This window comes from Delphinus delphis, chromosome 15 (genome assembly GCF_949987515.2).
Source record: "Delphinus delphis chromosome 15, mDelDel1.2, whole genome shotgun sequence".
Lineage (NCBI taxonomy): Eukaryota > Metazoa > Chordata > Mammalia > Artiodactyla > Delphinidae > Delphinus > Delphinus delphis.
In genome coordinates this window covers 64,428,709-64,446,595 of record NC_082697.1, presented here as the reverse complement: position 1 = coordinate 64,446,595, position 17,887 = coordinate 64,428,709, and the positions used below count along the sequence as shown (strand labels likewise).

General features: G+C 39.1%; 1 protein-coding gene across 4 annotated transcripts in view; it reads left to right on the top strand.

Annotated features, from left to right (window-relative positions):
- SMG1 (SMG1 nonsense mediated mRNA decay associated PI3K related kinase) overlaps nt 1-17,887 on the top strand; it is a 97,657-nt gene that overhangs the window by 69,509 nt on the left and 10,261 nt on the right. For 3 of the 4 annotated variants that reach the window (XM_060031819.1, XM_060031820.1, XM_060031821.1), the window contains 18 exons: nt 576-822; nt 1,253-1,482; nt 2,375-2,623; nt 3,112-3,250; nt 3,330-3,439; nt 3,569-3,787; nt 5,039-5,229; nt 5,959-6,131; nt 6,281-6,560; nt 7,014-7,286; nt 7,514-7,748; nt 7,910-8,136; nt 10,438-10,588; nt 10,691-10,880; nt 11,076-11,545; nt 13,877-14,014; nt 15,374-15,526; nt 16,971-17,150. In XM_060031819.1, coding sequence (XP_059887802.1) covers nt 576-822; nt 1,253-1,482; nt 2,375-2,623; nt 3,112-3,250; nt 3,330-3,439; nt 3,569-3,787; nt 5,039-5,229; nt 5,959-6,131; nt 6,281-6,560; nt 7,014-7,286; nt 7,514-7,748; nt 7,910-8,136; nt 10,438-10,588; nt 10,691-10,880; nt 11,076-11,545; nt 13,877-14,014; nt 15,374-15,526; nt 16,971-17,150 — 3,855 coding nt within the window. Of the gene's footprint in view, nt 1-575; nt 823-1,252; nt 1,483-2,374; nt 2,624-3,111; nt 3,251-3,329; nt 3,440-3,568; nt 3,788-5,038; nt 5,230-5,958; nt 6,132-6,280; nt 6,561-7,013; nt 7,287-7,513; nt 7,749-7,909; nt 9,049-10,437; nt 10,589-10,690; nt 10,881-11,075; nt 11,546-13,876; nt 14,015-15,373; nt 15,527-16,970; nt 17,151-17,887 lie in introns of those variants that run through there. The other variant, XR_009522140.1, reaches the window with a different exon arrangement.

The window sequence follows — 17,887 nt, the reverse complement described above, 5'->3', positions numbered from 1 at the left end:
AAAGCAGAGCCCAGAGTTCATTAAATCAGGTGTAGATTATTGAGTTAGCTACAAGTAGAGATACAGCTATACATGATCCACTCCTGTGAGTTATAAGAGATTGTGTGTTTTTCTGCATACTTAAAGTAGTCAGAGCTCTAAATTGTTACCACATTTTCAGATGGCTTCCTTAAGTGTGTGTCTACCTGACAGCCAATAGCTGGCTATATCTTTTGCTCTACTGCAAAGACTGAAGTGACTTGTTTGGGCATTGATTGGACATAGCTTAACAGTGGGGAATTTGCTACAAGCCTTGAATTTTGTGATCACAGTAGTGATTTCTTTCCATCTGCTATGATTTCATTGCATATTTGTACAGAGGAGGTGGGAGCGGTCTGAACAAAGTAGAAATCACCTAGAGCATATCAGCACACCAGTGTTTCCCCTCCCAGGATGGCCTGAATATGTAACATCAAATTAAATGTAAGAACTAGACAGGAGGTGTTTGTATTTTAAATTTATCTTTAAGGCAGATAGAATGGAGAAGAAAATAAGTGTTGTAATGGTATTGTAAACTTTTCCTATCTTAAATATAGATAATGCTGAGTTTGCAACAGAGAGCACAGAAACGTGCAAGTTACATCTTGCGTCTTGAAGAAATCAGCCCGTGGCTGGCTGCCATGACTAACACTGAAATTGCTCTTCCTGGAGAAGTCTCAGCCAGAGACACTGTCACAATCCACAGTGTGGGTGGAACCATCACAATCTTACCTACCAAAACCAAGCCAAAGAAACTTCTCTTTCTCGGATCAGATGGGAAGAGCTATCCTTATCTTTTTAAAGGTGAGATTTAAAAGAAGAACATTAGTCTGATTATTAACACTGTGTGTGTGAGTGTGTGTGTGTGTGTGTGTGAGTGTGTGTTAGGATTGTTTTAGGTGAATATCTATATGTTGTGAATAGCCTGGAGTATCCTGTATTTTGATAGAAGTAGTTGGAGGCTGTGTAGTATGATTTTCCATTGCTTCCTCTCTTCTTGCTTATGAACTTACAGAAGCAGGGCAACTGAGGTACAGCTAATAATGCTAGTATCTAATACCTTGTGACAATAGAATGTTGTCTAACGCTCTCATTGTGCTTCTTTGGCTGTCACTTCTTGACTGCTGTTGCTAATTGAGAGGAGCACAAAAAAGTGGTATGTTTCCAGTCCCATCCCATTGCACTTCACCCCATCTGGTCACCTACTCTAGCTACTTTAATTTTGTTTCCATAGGATTGGAGGATTTACATCTGGATGAGAGAATAATGCAATTTCTGTCTATTGTAAATACTATGTTTGCTACAATCAATCGCCAGGAAACACCCCGTTTCCATGCTCGACACTATTCTGTAACACCACTAGGAACTCGATCAGGCCTAATCCAGTGGGTGGATGGAGCCACACCCTTATTTGGTCTTTACAAACGATGGCAACAACGGGAAGCTGCCTTACAAGCACAAAAGGTTGATTAAAATTAAAATATGTGCTTTTATTTGAATGTTAATAAACAAGTATATATATTAGTCTGTTCTCTGTTACATGTGACATATTTCTAGTCTTACTGCCCTTGAGGTTTTTTCCAAGTTTATAAGAGTTAAAGAAGGAATAGACACAACTTTAAATTTGGAGTTAATCACTGTGGCATCCTATTTTGTACCCGTGAAATTTATTACGATTTAGAACAGTTTTTTAGAATTCATTTAGCTAAGTAGCTGAGTGCTTAGTGTATATTACAGGAGTAGTACTAAGTACTACAGATAAGAAGATAAATTTTTAAAGTCACAACTTCAGGTTCCAACATCTAGACAAATAAAATGAATCTAAGTAGGGCAGGTATGGGAAGCAGCAAGAGTTTGAAAGGCTTCAGATTTTTTTAGGTAGGCCTAGGAGACTACAGAACAGGTACTGAGGGGGTGAATTGGAGGTGGAATTAGAGAAGGGCTATTTAAATTTTTGTCTAAGGTGTTTCTGAATATCTGTTGTTAATTTTACATTGATTAAGTCATATTGGTGAAGAATGAAATATGTGCAATAAATGAGTGATAAATTTTAAACAGAATTATATGTTACAAAGAAGAATGTAACTTGGATGTTGAGCTTGAATTGAACCTCAAGAAAATATAACAGTAGACAGAGTTTTCAATAAAGTAGTAATACCAAATTAAGAAAATGATATGTAGATTGTAAGAAAGATGCATAGTCCAGACGGCTTGGCTATTTGATGGATGAGATTTAGCTAGCTAAGTAGAGAGTTCCGCTGAAAAACCAGTTTTTAAAATACTGCTTTATATTCAAGGTAATCTTTATCCTTATTTAAAGAAAGTTGATCTTTCCTTAAAAAAAATTTTTTTAAAGGCCCAAGATTCCTACCAAACTCCTCAGAATCCTGGAATTGTACCCCGTCCTAGTGAACTTTATTATAGTAAAATTAGTCCTGCTTTGAAAGCAGTTGGACTTAGTCTGGATGTGTCCCGACGGGATTGGCCTCTTCATGTGATGAAGGCGGTATTAGAAGAGTTAATGGAGGCCACGCCCCCAAATCTCCTCGCTAAAGAGCTTTGGTCATCTTGCACCACCCCTGATGAATGGTGGAGAGTCACACAGGTATGTGTTTTGTTTTAGACTATCATTAGTATTATTGTTTCTTTGCCTGCTTCCTGTCTTGTCTTGTTCACCTTCCTCCTGCCTCCCTCCAGACTTGGTAGTTTGAGACCTGCATTTGAATCTTATATTACATTTATTTTTATGAGGCATAGCCATGACTGGATGAAGGCAGAATGGAGGGGATTATGGATTAAATGAAAAGGAGAATAAAAACTTTAGAAAGGGAAAAACTAGAGAGGCTGAAGAATAGTTCTGTTTTTTTAAACCTGCATTCTGATACTGATTAAGTTGGACCAACCTGTGTCCTATGCTGTTGCTCAGTGCAGAGTTTCTGTGACTACGTGCAGCGTCCCTGCAGAGCGCTAGCTGTTTATTTAGAAATAAGGGAGTAGGATTATGGAGGTTTGTAAATTTTAGAGAATCAAGTCCATGTTGGAAGGAAATTTGCTAATGATGCTTAACTTGCTCCCCCATCCCCTCTTCTTTAGTCTTATGCCAGATCTACTGCAGTCATGTCTATGGTCGGATACATAATTGGCCTTGGAGATAGACATCTGGATAATGTTCTCATTGATATGACGACTGGAGAGGTTGTTCACATAGATTACAATGTTTGCTTTGAAAAAGGTAAAATTAAAGACTTTTTATATGAGGGTCGAATTTATTTTGGTGAAAGGACAAAAATATAATGATTTATCTTTTCAAGGTAAAAGCCTTAGAGTTCCTGAGAAAGTACCTTTTCGAATGACACAGAACATTGAAACAGCACTGGGTGTAACTGGAGTAGAAGGTGTTTTTAGGCTTTCATGTGAGCAGGTATGTGTTTTTTTTTTCTCTTACACCTCTTAGTGTACCTGTTTAAATCAACAAATCCTTTGGAATGAAAAACTACATTTTAATGAGGAAACTTGTGGCAAAACTTAATTAAAAGTCTTCTGAAAACAGGTTCTACACATTATGCGGCGTGGCAGAGAGACTCTGCTGACACTGCTAGAGGCCTTTGTGTATGACCCCCTGGTGGACTGGACAGCTGGGGGTGAGGCCGGGTTTGCAGGTGCTGTCTATGGTGGAGGGGGCCAGCAGGCCGAGAGCAAGCAGAGCAAGAGAGAGATGGAACGAGAGATCACTCGCAGCCTTTTTTCTTCAAGAGTAGCTGAAATTAAGGTGAGGCCAATGATAATAAGTCATCGTCATCTTTTGGTTAATAGTTAACGTGTCCAGGACTTCCCTGGTGGCACAGTGGTTAAGGCTCCGCCCTCCCAATGCAGGGGGCCCAGGTTTGACCCCTGGTCCGGGAACTAGATCCCACATGCATGCCACAACTAAGGAGCCTGCCTGCCACAACTAAGACTTGATGGAACCAAAAAAAAAAAATAGTTAACATGTCCAGGGAATTCCGTGGCAGTGCAGTGGTTAGGACTCGGCGCTTTCACTGCTGGGGCCTAGGTTCCAGCCCTGGTCGGGGAACTAAGATCCCACAAGTTGTGTGGCATGGCCAAAAAAAAAAAAGTTAACATGTCCATAAAAAAGTTGAGTGAAACTTTTTCTTTTTTTTAAAAAATTAATTAATTTATTTTTGGCTGCATTGGGTCTTTGTTGCTGTGCACGGGCTTTCTCTAGTTGCGGCGAGCAGGGCTACTCTTCGTTGCGGTGCGCGGGCTTCTCATTGCGGTGGCTTCTCTTGTTGCAGAGCATGGGCTCTAGGCACATGGGCTCAGTAGTTGTGGCTCGCGGGCTCTAGAGCGCAGGCTCAGTAGTTGTGGCAGACGGGCTTAGTTGCTCCGTGGCATGTGGGGTCTTCCTGGACCAGGGCTCAAACCCGTGTCCCCTGCATTGGCAGGTGGATTCTTAACCACTGCATCCCCAGGGAAGTCCAAGAGTGAAACTTTTTCTAAAAATTGGTTTTGTACGACTGTAGTGTATAATACTGAAATGGCAGCGAAGTAAGACACAGTTTGCTGTGATCTTTCACTAAGAAATGCTCCCATGCAAAGACACACAGTCACCCTCACACATGGGAGGTGGGTTAATGATTTGAAAAAATTATACCTTTCTTAATAGACTGAAAAGTGTTTACCAATGACGGTTTTAAGTGTTCTTTACTTGGATAGCCTCCCTCCTTCTTGATTTTAATATCGTGGTAGCCAGTGATGCTAATCTTGTTTTGTGTGGCATGGTGGTAACTGCGTGTTATTGTGGAATTGAGTCTTCATTTTATGGCTGTTTGAATTGACCACATTAGTTATCTTTGTAAAAATATGGGTGATGCCATCACACACACACACCCCGGCTTTGTTGAGATTTAAGTAGAGTAACATGTGCAGAATGTCCTTCTAACATGATCCTTCTGACAGACATCATCATATCTCATAGTCAGCCCTATATAAGAATCTTCTTAATAATGTCTTTTTACAGGTGAACTGGTTTAAGAATAGGGACGAGATGCTGGTTGTACTTCCCAAGCTGGACAGCAGTTTAGATGAATACCTGAGCTTGCAAGAGCAACTAACAGATGTGGAAAAACTGCAGGGCAAACTGTTGGAAGAAATAGAATTTCTAGAAGGAGCTGAAGGAGTGGATCATCCTTCTCATACTCTGCAACACAGGTTTAAAACAAGTGTTGAACTCTTATTTCTAAAGATATGCCATTAAGGATAATTTTCATATTTTTGTGTAAACATTGTCAACTTGAATTAGAATTATTGCAGCAACTCAGATAAATAAAGCTCTCCCAAGGACTGCATTTTCAAAGTGTTAATAAAGCAGAATTCACTTAAATTTTCTGCTTTATTATATTTAATTTACATGTTTGAGTAACTATGGGAGATGGTGGACATGGTGGTTAGAACACTGAACTTGGATTCAGAAAACCTGGGGTTTGGTTTTCTCTCTGCGGTTTGTATCTGAATCCTTATTCATTTGTGCAGTGGATCTTGTCTGCTTGGCTGAGTTTTTTTGAGCATTAAACTAAAAGTGATCTAAGTGAATGAACCTTGCACAGAGCTGCTGCCCAGCTCAGTGAAGGGTGGTTAAATGTATAAGTGCCAAACACTGCCGGAGACGCTGAGATTACGGAGACCTATTAAGTCTCAGTCTTCCATACTTCAAATAACTCGTAACCCTGGCAAATGTGGTAGAATTTTATTTAAAATGTTGAGTGTAGTTAGGGAACTCTGTAGGGTCAGGAAAAAACAGAGAAGGAAAGGACATTTGAGCAGTGCCCTCAAGATTAAAAGGAGCTTACCAGGCAGTCCAAGTATAAGCAAAATGTACTTTCAGGGTAATGAAAGTACACAGAAGAAAGAAGAGCAATCAAAAATTTTTCCTTCCATTAGGTATTCTGAACACACTCAACTACAGACTCAGCAAAGAGCTGTTCAGGAAGCAATCCAGGTGAAGCTGAATGAATTTGAACAGTGGATAACACATTATCAGGCTGCATTCAATAATTTAGAAGCAACACAGCTGGCAAGTTTGCTTCAGGAGATAAGCACACAAATGGACCTTGGTATGGGCTGACTTATTTTAGATATACATGTGAGCATGTGGGTTTTGTTGTTGTTGTGTTCGTGTGTGGAGTTCTGGTTTGTACTCCCTTTCAGTAACTGCTGATTTGAAATGGTTTCATTGTAATCAATGATTATCTTTTACCCAAAGGTCCTCCAAGCTATGTGCCAGCAACAGCCTTTCTGCAGAATGCTGGCCAGGCCCACTTGATCAGCCAGTGTGAGCAGCTGGAGGGGGAAGTCGGTACCCTCCTGCAGCAGAGGCGCTCGGTGCTGCGAGGCTGTCTGGAGCAGCTGCACCACTATGCAACCGTAGCTCTGCAGTATCCGAAGGCTATATTTCAGAAGCATCGAATTGAGCAATGGAAAACCTGGATGGAAGAGCTCATCTGTAACACCACAGTAGAGCGCTGTCAGGATCTCTACAGGAAGTAAGTTTGATCACTTTCCATTTTCTTTACTTCTCATTGGGACTGGAAGCAAAGTTGTGTTCATGTTTTTAATTGCATAGTATTCTATTTTTCTGAAAGAAATGGTTGATAGATGGAATTTAAATGGAGTCACTTTTCTCTTGGTTTTAAGAGGGTTTGAGCTCATGTTTTCCTTTAAAAGACAGTGTGTTTTTCCTAATTGATTAAAATGTATCCCAGTGTAAGCATGGTTGGATCAGGGTAAAGAGAGCTGAATTCAAATATTGATTCTATCGCTCACTAACAAGTTATCTTAGGAAGCTACTTTCGCTTTCGAGACCTTTTCTGTAAAATGGAAATAATGATTTCTACTCTTCAAGGTTTGAAGATCAAATGCAGTATTCCATATTGTCTTTTTTCGTATTTTGTAAGGCGTGAACTTTTTTTTACAAGCACCTCTTTCTCTGTTTACAGATATGAAGTGCAGTATGCGCCCCAGCCACCCCCAACCGTGTGTCAGTTCATCACTGCCACTGAGATGACCCTGCAGCGGTACGCAACAGACATAAACAGCCGTCTTATTAGACAGGTGGAACGCTTGAAACAGGAAGCTGTCACTGTACCTGTTTGTGAAGATCAGTTGAAAGAAATTGAACGTTGTATCAAAGTTTTCCTTCACGAGAACGGAGAGGAAGGATCTTTGAGTCTAGCAAGTGTTATTATTTCTGCCCTTTGTACCCTCACAAGGTGAGTTAGCTGACCACATAGTGAGACCATTTCATTGTCTTGCGAACATTGATGCTTATGGAGAGTTCATGTGTCTTTTGTTTGATCCCAAACTTAAGATATCCTTTTTCTTTCATTAGTCTTGCTCGGTGTAAGACTGCTTTATTTCCTTTCAGATTTTGAATATCCCATTTATGTGTGTTTAGCTAAGTCAGTTTCACTGTACAAATATTTATCTCATTTTTTAGACGTAACCTAATGATGGAAGGTGCAGCTTCGAGTGCTGGAGAGCAGCTGGTTGATCTGACTTCTCGGGATGGAGCCTGGTTCTTGGAGGAGCTCTGCAGTATGAGTGGAAATGTCACATGCCTTGTTCAGTTACTGAAGCAGTGTCACCTAGTGCCACAAGACTTAGACATTCCTAACCCCATGGAAGCATCTGAGGCAGTTCACTTAGCTAATGGTGTATACACCTCACTTCAGGTGAGTACTTCTAAATTAGCTTAAATTTTAGAAGTTTGTTTTCGGTATTGAACGTTGTGTTTCTCATCTCTGGGTCCGAAAAGTGATTTGACTTCCTCCCTTTTAATGCTGCTTTCTCTAAACTCAGAAAGCATTAAAATATGTTTCTCACATATTTATAGGAATTAAATTCAAATTTCCGGCAAATCATATTTCCAGAAGCACTGAGATGTTTAATGAAAGGAGAATACACATTAGAAAGTATGCTTCATGAACTGGACAGTCTTATTGAGCAGACAACTGATGGTGTTCCTCTGCAGACTCTAGTTGAATCTCTTCAAGCCTATTTAAGAAATGCAGCTATGGGACTTGAGGAAGAAACACATGCTCATTACATCGATGTCGCCAGGCAAGTGAATGCTAAGCTGTGTTCTCTTTTCTTGTGAAAGAGATGGGTAGCCAGATAAAAGTTTTGAGTTCTTATTTTACTGTAAGCTTACTTTTAATTTTCAGAGCAGATATATATATATATATATATATAAGCATTTATAAGTAATGTCTTTAAACAAAAAACCTTTTATTTGGGGGAATTCCCTGGTGATCCAGTGGTTAGTACTGTGCGCTGAGGGCACGGGTTCAATCCCTGGTTGGGAGCTAAGACCCTGTGAGCCTTGAGGCAGGGCCAAAACAAACAAACAAAAAACAAAAAACCCTTTTATTTGGAAATAATTACAGACTCATAGGCAGTTGTGTTTAAAAAAAAAAGTGTGCAGGGAGGTCTTGTGTACCCCTCATTCCTCCTTCAGTGTAACGTCTTGCATACCTATGGTACAGTAGCAACACCGTGAAATTGACATCGGTACAGTCCACAGAGCTTACTCAGATTTCACCAGTTACACATGCACTCGTGTGTGTGTGTGTGTGCGCGTGTGTGTGTGGTTTTATCACGTACATATATGTATTCTTTTAGGGCTGTAGTTTCACCATACATGTGCACACACACAAAGTAGAGTGTGGTACTTTTTAAGCCAGCCCTTGGAACTCCATGGAAGCATCTGAGCCAGTTTAGTTAGCTAGTGGAGTATACACCTCATTTCAGATGAACACTTTTAAGTTAGCTTAAGTTTTATAAGTTTGTTTTAGGTATTGAACATTGTATTTCTTGACTCTTAAATCTAGGGTAACAATTTGACTTTGGAACCTGTAGAGGTTGGGCAGTTTCTCCAGCCATGCACTGTACCCAAAGCTAAGCCCTACCCTTTGTGCTTCGTGACTCAAGGCCTCTTTCTTTGGCATTCTGATGTCCAGTTCCCTTCAGAAGGTATAATTGAGAGAGTAGAAATGAATTGACCCACCATACTTCCTCCCGTGGGAAAATTTCCAAGATACAAGAAAGTAGAATAGTAATGAACCTCCATTTTACCAACTTCAGTAATTATCTGTACCTGGTTAATCTCTCTCTCTCTTTCTTGCACCTGTTTAATCTTATTTAAATTGTACTGCTCCAGTTATTTTGAAGCAAATACCTTTTCATTCTTAAACTGCAGGAAGTATATATCTAAAATGTAAACTTATTTTTCTTAATTTATGGAGTCTTATTTCACCAAAAAAGGTAACAGCTCCTTAATGTTTTCTTTTATGTTGCATTAAAAATTTTCCTATTTTCTTGTTTCTTTGTAGTTGTTTTACCATAAAATTTAAAAAGTAACTGTAATCAGTATAGCATAAACATAAATGCCAGCCAAATAGTGATTTAGATTATTTGCACAAGAGCTTTATCATAAAATTTCTAACATTATTTTAAAACTTAGATGCTAAATCTATACACTTTTCTTCCTCACAAAATTTCAGCCCTTATTTTCCCTTAATATCTAATCTAGATTCCCTTTCCTGTCAAATGGAGGAATGTTTCCTTCCATGTATGCATTGGGTTACAGACTTCGTGTTTGATTCTGTTACAGCCTGTGTGTATCTTGTATTAGAGAAACTTTTTGGTAATCTCAAGTAAAACTTTATACCATCACGCAGCTCTTTTTCCATTAGAAATTTCTCGGGTAACCTAAATTTTAAATTCTCTTAATAATTCCTGATAGTTTTTTAGCTATTTATGTGTGTGTGATAAAGTTGAAAATCTAGTTAACATTAGTTTTACTGATAGTAGTCATAGGTACTGGGAATTGTATTTTTGCTTTTTTATATAAAATGTTTAGAATAGTGCTTGGATACATAAACACTACGTAAGTTCTTAATTTAATGATAATGTGAAAGGCACATTTCTGAAGACCTACCTTCGAGCTATGCATTATTCGAAACTCAGCATGCCAAAAATGATAGGTATTTCCATTTACTGTCTGTAGCTGGCTCTGCCATGTGACAGTAGTGTGAACATACTTGACAACTTTTGCTAGGTCCACCGGCTTTAGAACTGTGTGATTCTCGACATTTAAAAAAAAAATTGTCATTTTATATTATTTTACATTCTGTGTATAAAGTGAGACTGTAATACTTTATATAGTTCTTTTTAAAATGTCATAGTTCAAATTTGCATAAAATTTACTCACATTAATGATGGCTAATAACACTCCTTCCTTCATACAGAGACTTTTCCCCTAGACTCCATACACTAGCTGTAAGACTTGTTGATCTTACATTTTCCCCCAAATTTAATACTCTTCAGCGAGGGTTTTAACTCCCCTTTCTTTTCCTCTAGAATACTTCATGCTCAATATGGTGAATTAATCCAACCAAGAAATGGTTCAGTTGATGAAACACCAAAAATGTCAGCTGGCCAGATGCTTTTGGTAGCATTTGATGGCATGTTTGCCCAAGTTGAGACTGCTTTTGGCTTATTAGTTGAAAAGGTAAATATTGACATGGCTTTATGAATAATGCAAATGTAGGAAAGTAGTTGTTCAGTGTGTGAAGAGTGGAGAAGTGAACTTGCTTTTCTTTCATTTACATAGCTAAATAAGATGGAAATTCCTATAGCTTGGCGAAAGATTGACATTATAAGGGAAGCCAGGAGCACCCAAGTCAATTTTTTTGATGATGATAATCACCGACAGGTGCTTGAAGAGATTTTCTTTCTAAAACGACTACAGACAATTAAGGAGTTCTTCAGGCTCTGTGGTACCTTTTCTAAAACTTTGTCAGGTAATATTTCACTCTTAAACAAGCTGGGTTTAGTTGTGTAGTACTTTGGAGGGGGACAGGATAGAGTAGGCTTAATTTAATTGTAAATTAAATTAAAATACTAAGTTAATGCAATCTTCAAGTTTTTAAATAAGCAGCATTATTACCTTATTTTAGTGTTGCATGAAATACTGAAAGAAAAATTTCCTTTTTTAGGATCAAGTTCACTTGAAGATCAGAATACTGTAAATGGGCCTGTACAGATTGTCAATGTGAAAACCCTTTTTAGAAACTCTTGTTTCAGTGAAGACCAGATGGCTAAACCGATAAAAGCATTCACAGCTGACTTTGTGCGGCAGCTCCTGATTGGACTCCCGAACCAAGCCTTGGGCCTCACGCTGTGCAGCTTCATCAGTGCTCTAGGGGTAGACATTATTGCTCAAGTGGAGGCAAAGGATTTTGGTGCTGAAAGCAAAGTTTCAGTTGATGATCTGTGTAAAAAAGCAGTGGAGCACAACATCCAGATCGGGAAGTTCTCTCAGCTGGTCATGAACAGGGCGACTGTGCTGGCGAGCTCCTACGACACTGCCTGGAAGAAGCACGACTTGGTGCGCAGGCTGGAGACGAGTATCTCCTCCTGTAAGACAAGCCTACAGCGCGTTCAGTTGCATATCGCCATGTTTCAAGTTAGTATTTCTCTTTATAAAGGGGTTTTTCCTCAATGTAGGAATTTGAAAAACTGCGGGAATTAATACAGAACAGTATAAAGAAGAGAAAATTTTAAACTTCCTGAATTGTGCCAGCCCAGAGCAAACACCGAAATACATTAGCATTCCGGTGCTGTCTTTCCAATTATTCCTTGTTTCTCTTTTACGTAGTTGAGATCATTTTGTGTTCATGCTTTGTGTCCTTTGAATTAGTTTCCATCAGAGTTGTATGGTTCATGTTTTCATTAAGTATTACTTGTAAATGTAATTTCTAACAGTTGAATGTGTTCGTTAGGTGGATATGCCTTCTGTACTGTCTAACATAATTATTTCTAAAGTGACTTCTGTTTCCCTGATTCTCTAAGCTCTGTGCATACATTGGTCATCACTTGGGAACTGTTTTTTAGAAGCCTGTTTTTGTCCTTGGTTGTTTAGAGGCAGTATGACAGGCTTTGGGGGAGTGAGATGGATTTGGATTCAGGTATATGAACTTAAGTTTAACTTCCCTTAAGGTCTGATTTCCTTACTTGTAGAATGGGGACAGTATCTCTCTAAAATGTTGATGACTGTGCAGGTTAAAAATGATGATTTGTGGGGCTTCCCTGGTGGCGCAGTGGTTGCGAGTCCGCCTGCCGATGCAGGGGACACGGGTGCGTGCCCCGGTCCGGGAGGATCCCACATGCCGCGGAGCGGCTGGGCCCGTGAGCCATGGCCGCTGAGCCTGCGCGTCCGGAGCCTGTGCTCCGCAACCGGAGAGGCTGCAGCGGTGAGAGGCCCGCGTATCGCAAAAAAAAAAAAAAAAAAAAATGATTTGTGTAAGACACTAAGCACAGTATAAATTATAGCTATTTTTCTTCTTTCTTTATTTCAAATATAGGCTTCAATATTGTCAGTAGCTTCAGACAAGTTGTAACTCATGGAGTAATATTGGGGGACTACATTATCCTGGGATCTGTTTTGGCACAAACACTGGTTACTTTGTGTAACCAAATTTGTTTTCTGAAATGTATATAAAGCAGTTATATTTGGCAGTGTTACAAACCAGTTAATAACTTCATTTATATTGAAGCTACTTCCCAAGAGTGGAATTGGTGGGGCATGGAACCAGTGTATTTCCTTCTGTTTGCAGTTTTATCATTAGCTGTGTTCTTACCTCATAAGAAAAGTAATTTATTCAAATTCTGAAGTTGCATTTATTATATATTAACAGTTCTTCTAGCACATTGGGATTTTTTGGTATTTATTTTACTTCTAAAAAATATAATGTTGAGGGGCTTGCCTGGTGGTGCAGTAGTTAAGAATCCGCCTGCCAATGCAGGGGACACGGATTCGAGCCCTGGTCCGGGCAGATCCCACATGCCGCGGAGCAGCTAAGCCCGTGCGCCACAACTACTGAGCCTGCGCTCGAGAGCCCGCGAGCCACAACTACTGAAGCCTGTGTGCCACAACTACTGAAGCCCGCGTGCCTAGAGCCTGTGCTCCGCAACAAGAGAAGCCACGACAATGAGAAGCCTGCGCCCCGCGACAAAGAGTAGCCCTCGCTCACTGCAACTAGAGAAAGTCCGCGTGCAGCAGCGAAGACCCAATGCAGCCAAAAATTAAATAAATGAATAAATTTATTTAAAAATACATATATATATATATATAAAATGTTGAAAAGTTTTATTGTTTAATACATTTTAGAGTTTATTCCCTTAAAAAATTGACAACTATATGGAAAACATTATCAAAATCCTTCCAGTTTTGTTCATCTGAACACATTTTAAGCTGTAAGCACAATGTAACTTTTAAATTTTAACCCAAATGCCCCTTGGGCCTTCTGGGGCCACCTTACAGCATACAGGATGGCTTGATCCTCTGTCAGTAGTTACCTATGCCTTTCTGTCGCTTGTAGGTTCTCTGGAGAATTCTTTCTTCTGTGACTGCTGCCATTGCTTCTTTCAGTTACTTGTAAACTCCGTGCTGGGGAACTCTTCCCCTACCTTGCCTATTCCAACTTCTTAACTGGAGATTATATTTTAGGGGGATTGTGCAGCAGATTTTTACTTAGACTAGGAAACATCTTCAGAATTACTATTTAAATGTTGCATATCAGTGATCCCAGAAATTTATCAGCCATTCTCTACCTCAGGAAATTTTCCACCTGGTTGATTCTTTTATTGTGTTTCTGTTATTCTTCCCTGCTCACCCCACCTTGCTGCAGCTGGGTTTTTTCCCTCTTCCCCCAGTCCTAAATCACACCTCCCCTCCCTTGTTTATCTAAAGGCCTTTTTCCTGCTTATTTTATTACATTTCTTTTTCTTTGAACAGTGGCAGCATGAAGATCTCCTTATCAACAGACCACAAGCCATGTCGGTCACTCCTCCCCCTCGTTCTGCCATCTTAACCAGCATGAAAAAGAAACTCCATACTCTGAGCCAGATTGAAACTTCAATTGCAACAGTTCAGGTGTGTTTTGTCAGATCCTCCTTCTGGTACATCTTACTTTTAGAAATGACCTCCACTGTGGTGAAGTGTTAGTGCTCTGTTGTTCAGTCTGTCCTTGGCTTCTAAGCCACAGGAACATAATACCTTTTCACTTTTATTTTTAATTTATATCTTTTTTTCTTACCCTCCGAAGTAACTGAATCTTAGCAGTATATTTTGAACCAAGAATAGAGATATACTAAATATTCCAAGTTTTTAATGAATTTGATATTACCATGCTTTTATACATTAAGGGGACCTTGGTAATGGGAAAAACTCGAATACCAAATTTATTTTCTGAAATGTATACAAAGCAGTTATATTTGGCTTATTATTAATATCCAAGAAGCTTAGGCATTTCTTTACTTCTATTGTGCAGTTACTTAATGGAATTTTGTGATGTCAAAGGCAGCAGAACATTTTTCCAAACCATTTTTATTGACTATTTTTTGGTCATTTCAGCAAAATATTTAATCTCGCTTTCCTTTTTTAAATAAGAAAAACTGGTTTGATGATGGCTTTATATATCTCTCTATAGTGAATATTCCTATATCTCGTACACTCAGTAGTAACTGACATGTTTCTGTTCTTTTTATAGATTAATACTAGTATAAAATCAAGTATAATCACTTTTATAATAATTAAAATTTTTTTAATAAAATTTTTCTGGAGCTCACTTCTTTGAAGATTGAAATACCTTTTCTCTACAGCATGTTAGTCCTAGTTTTCAATTTAGGAGAATGAACTCATGCCCTTTCTGATTTTAGAGGTGTATATGTGTGAGAGAAAGAAATAGGGGAGGGAGGGGAGAGCGAGAGCGAGAGCAAGAGAGAGACTATGAATGTGAATTCCTCCGCTCAAAACGTTGAATAAATAATGAAGCAACTTCGTTATATAGAATCTTCCTCGTCATGATAACCTGGCTGTATTTTTACCATTATTCGTAAATTTTTGCATTTGTGGGAATCTGATTTTCATCTTTCACAATCAAAAGTATAAATGGATTTTCTTGTAGATAGCACATATAGTGCAGTGGGAATTTGGTGTAGCAGGTGTTTTGTTTTAAGGACTATTTTATTTAAAAATGAAAATGAAACTTCTTTCTGCAAATTTTAAGACAATAAACTGAAAGCCAATCCTTACCTATCCAAAACGTGTTTAGCCTTAAATATTCAACGTGAAATCAAGATTAATTCCAAAAGGTGACAGTTTGTTAAAGATGTTTTCTAATTTACTTATGCCCCATCCTACTTCTTTTGAATCTCTTGTATTTATATAAAATGCTCAACAGACAGGAAGTGAAGAGTGTCGTTTTCACTGAGATTCTGCTGGCTTTTATAGGAGAAACTGGCAGCACTTGAAGCAAGTATTGAACAGCGACTCAAGTGGGCAGGTGGTGCCAACCCTGCACTGACACCTGTACTACAAGATTTTGAAGCAACAATAGCTGAAAGAAGAAATCTTGTCCTTAAAGAGAGCCAAAGAGCAAGTCAGGTATAGGCACTCATGTGCGCCATTTTGTTTTCTGTTACAGGATTATATAATTGATTGGAAGTTACATGTGGGATAATTAGGAGTAGCTTGAGAGCCACTCTCTAGTTTACAGCACTGGGAAGAAGGACTGATAGGCCTTGGGGGAGAAAGATGGGGCATCCTTAGGCTGAGCTCACAGCCAGTTATTTCCCTAGACTCTTATTACCTCGCAGTTAAATATAAGGTGGATCCAGCCTCTTGGAAAATAAAGAGTTTAATTCCATATTTATCTAAGATTTTCCTTATATGCAACTATAAAGATTTGAATGTTATTTTTTCCACATGGCAATAAAATGTCTTAGGACCTTGTGTACTGCCAGAGGTTGTGGATTAACTTTGTTGTGATTGGGAGCAAAAAACAAACAAACAAAAACTACTATGTACTTTTTAATCAGGTGCAAAATTGGACTAATATGATTCCCATATCCCATATACCCATTACCAAAATTTAATAATTATCAACTTAAGCCCTACTTTATTTCCTCTATACTTCCTACTCCTCCTTCACATCCCATATTTAAGGAAATCCCAAATATTATATCATTTTATCTGTAAGTATTTCAATAAGTATAAAAATGAGAACTATTGGGACTTCCCTGGTGGTGCAGTGGTTAAGAATCTGCCTGCCAGTGCGGGGGACACGGGTTTGAGCCCTGGTCCGGGAAGATCCCACATGCTGCGGAGCAACTAAGTCCATGTGCCATAACTGCTGAGCCTGTGCTCTAGAGCCTGTGAGCCACAACTACTGAGCCTGCACACGTAGAACCAGCCCATGCTCCACAACAAGAGAAGCCACTGCAATGAGAAGCTTGCACACCACAACGAAGAGTAGCCCCCGCTCACCGCAGCTAGAGAAAGGCCATACTCAGCAACGAAGACCCAACGCAGCCAAAAATAAATAAATTTATTTTTTTAAAAAAAGAGAGAACTATTTAGGAACACAGTCACAATACTATTGTTGTACCTTAAAAGATGTGCTTAATATTGTCAAATATCCAGTTAGTGTTTTCTGATCTTTATGGTAAAGTTAGGCAGGAGTAGAAGCAGAAGGGGAACATTTCAGGTTGGAATTCAGACACAGCACGAACAAATTGCAGCTGAATATCATAACAGTTTTAGTATGGAGTAAAATTTCAGTTAAAAAACAATCGTGCAGAAGATAATATTTACCTGATTCTCCTTAGGTGCTTTTGGCCTTCTCAGTCTTAACAGCATCAACCAAAAAATGTTCATTTATTTAGCTTTTATAAGGAGTAGGTCTGTTTCCCACAAGAGTCATACATTCATACATTTTCAGGACCTGGTCCTGAATTCTGGAAATCAATAGGTAATATTTTTTTGTTTTCATTAATTGCAAATTTTTTCTTCATTGTGGTGGTTCCACTCTTCTTTTTCGTCTTCACAGGTCACTTTCCTCTGCAGCAATATCATTCATTTTGAAAGTTTACGTACTAGAACTGCAGAAGCCTTAAACCTGGATGCCTCATTATTTGAACTAATCAAACGGTGTCAGCAAATGTGTTCATTTGCATCACAGTTTAACAGTTCGGTCTCTGAGTTAGAGCTTCGTTTATTACAGAGAGTGGTAAGTCTTGAATCTTGGTGGGAGTGAAGAGATCGGGTGATTAAAATAAGACCAACTATATGCCCTCAAAATCAATTTAATACATTCACTCACTACTTTACATTTATTGAGCATGTACTGTATATGAGATGTTATGAGGGGGTACCGTGATGATTAAATCTTGCTTTTAGCCCCCAAGGAACTTATTTACACAAATAATACAGTGAATGAAAAAGTGAAAAGAACTCTCAGAGTTACAACTGGAAGTACTGTGGAGGTTCGGAGGGGAGGAGAAAGACAGTGTGTAGCAAATGACTCAGATGCTCTGAAAGTAGGGTAGCAGACAGAGGGCTAGTGGAAGATGAATGCTGGATTATCAGGTTGATAAATTCGGCATTTCTACTTTGTGGGAAGGCTTTAGACTATGTATTACGAGACTCTGGTTTCATTTTAAAGAGTGATTTAGGGCTTCCCTGGTGGCGCAGTGGTTGAGAGTCCGCCTGCCGATGCAGGGGACACGGGTTCTTGCCCTGGTCTGGAAAGATCCCACATGCTGCGGAGTGGCTGGGCCCGTGAGCCATGGCCACTGAGCCTGCGCATCCGGAGCCTGTGCTCCGCAACGGGAGAGGCCACAACAGTGAGAAAGAGTGATTTACAGTGGGTTTAGTTTCCCGGATATGGATCATCTTTGTTATTCCTTAGGTTTCTTAGGTTTTCTTAGGTTTTAAACTTTAAACATTTATGCCCTGTATGATTAT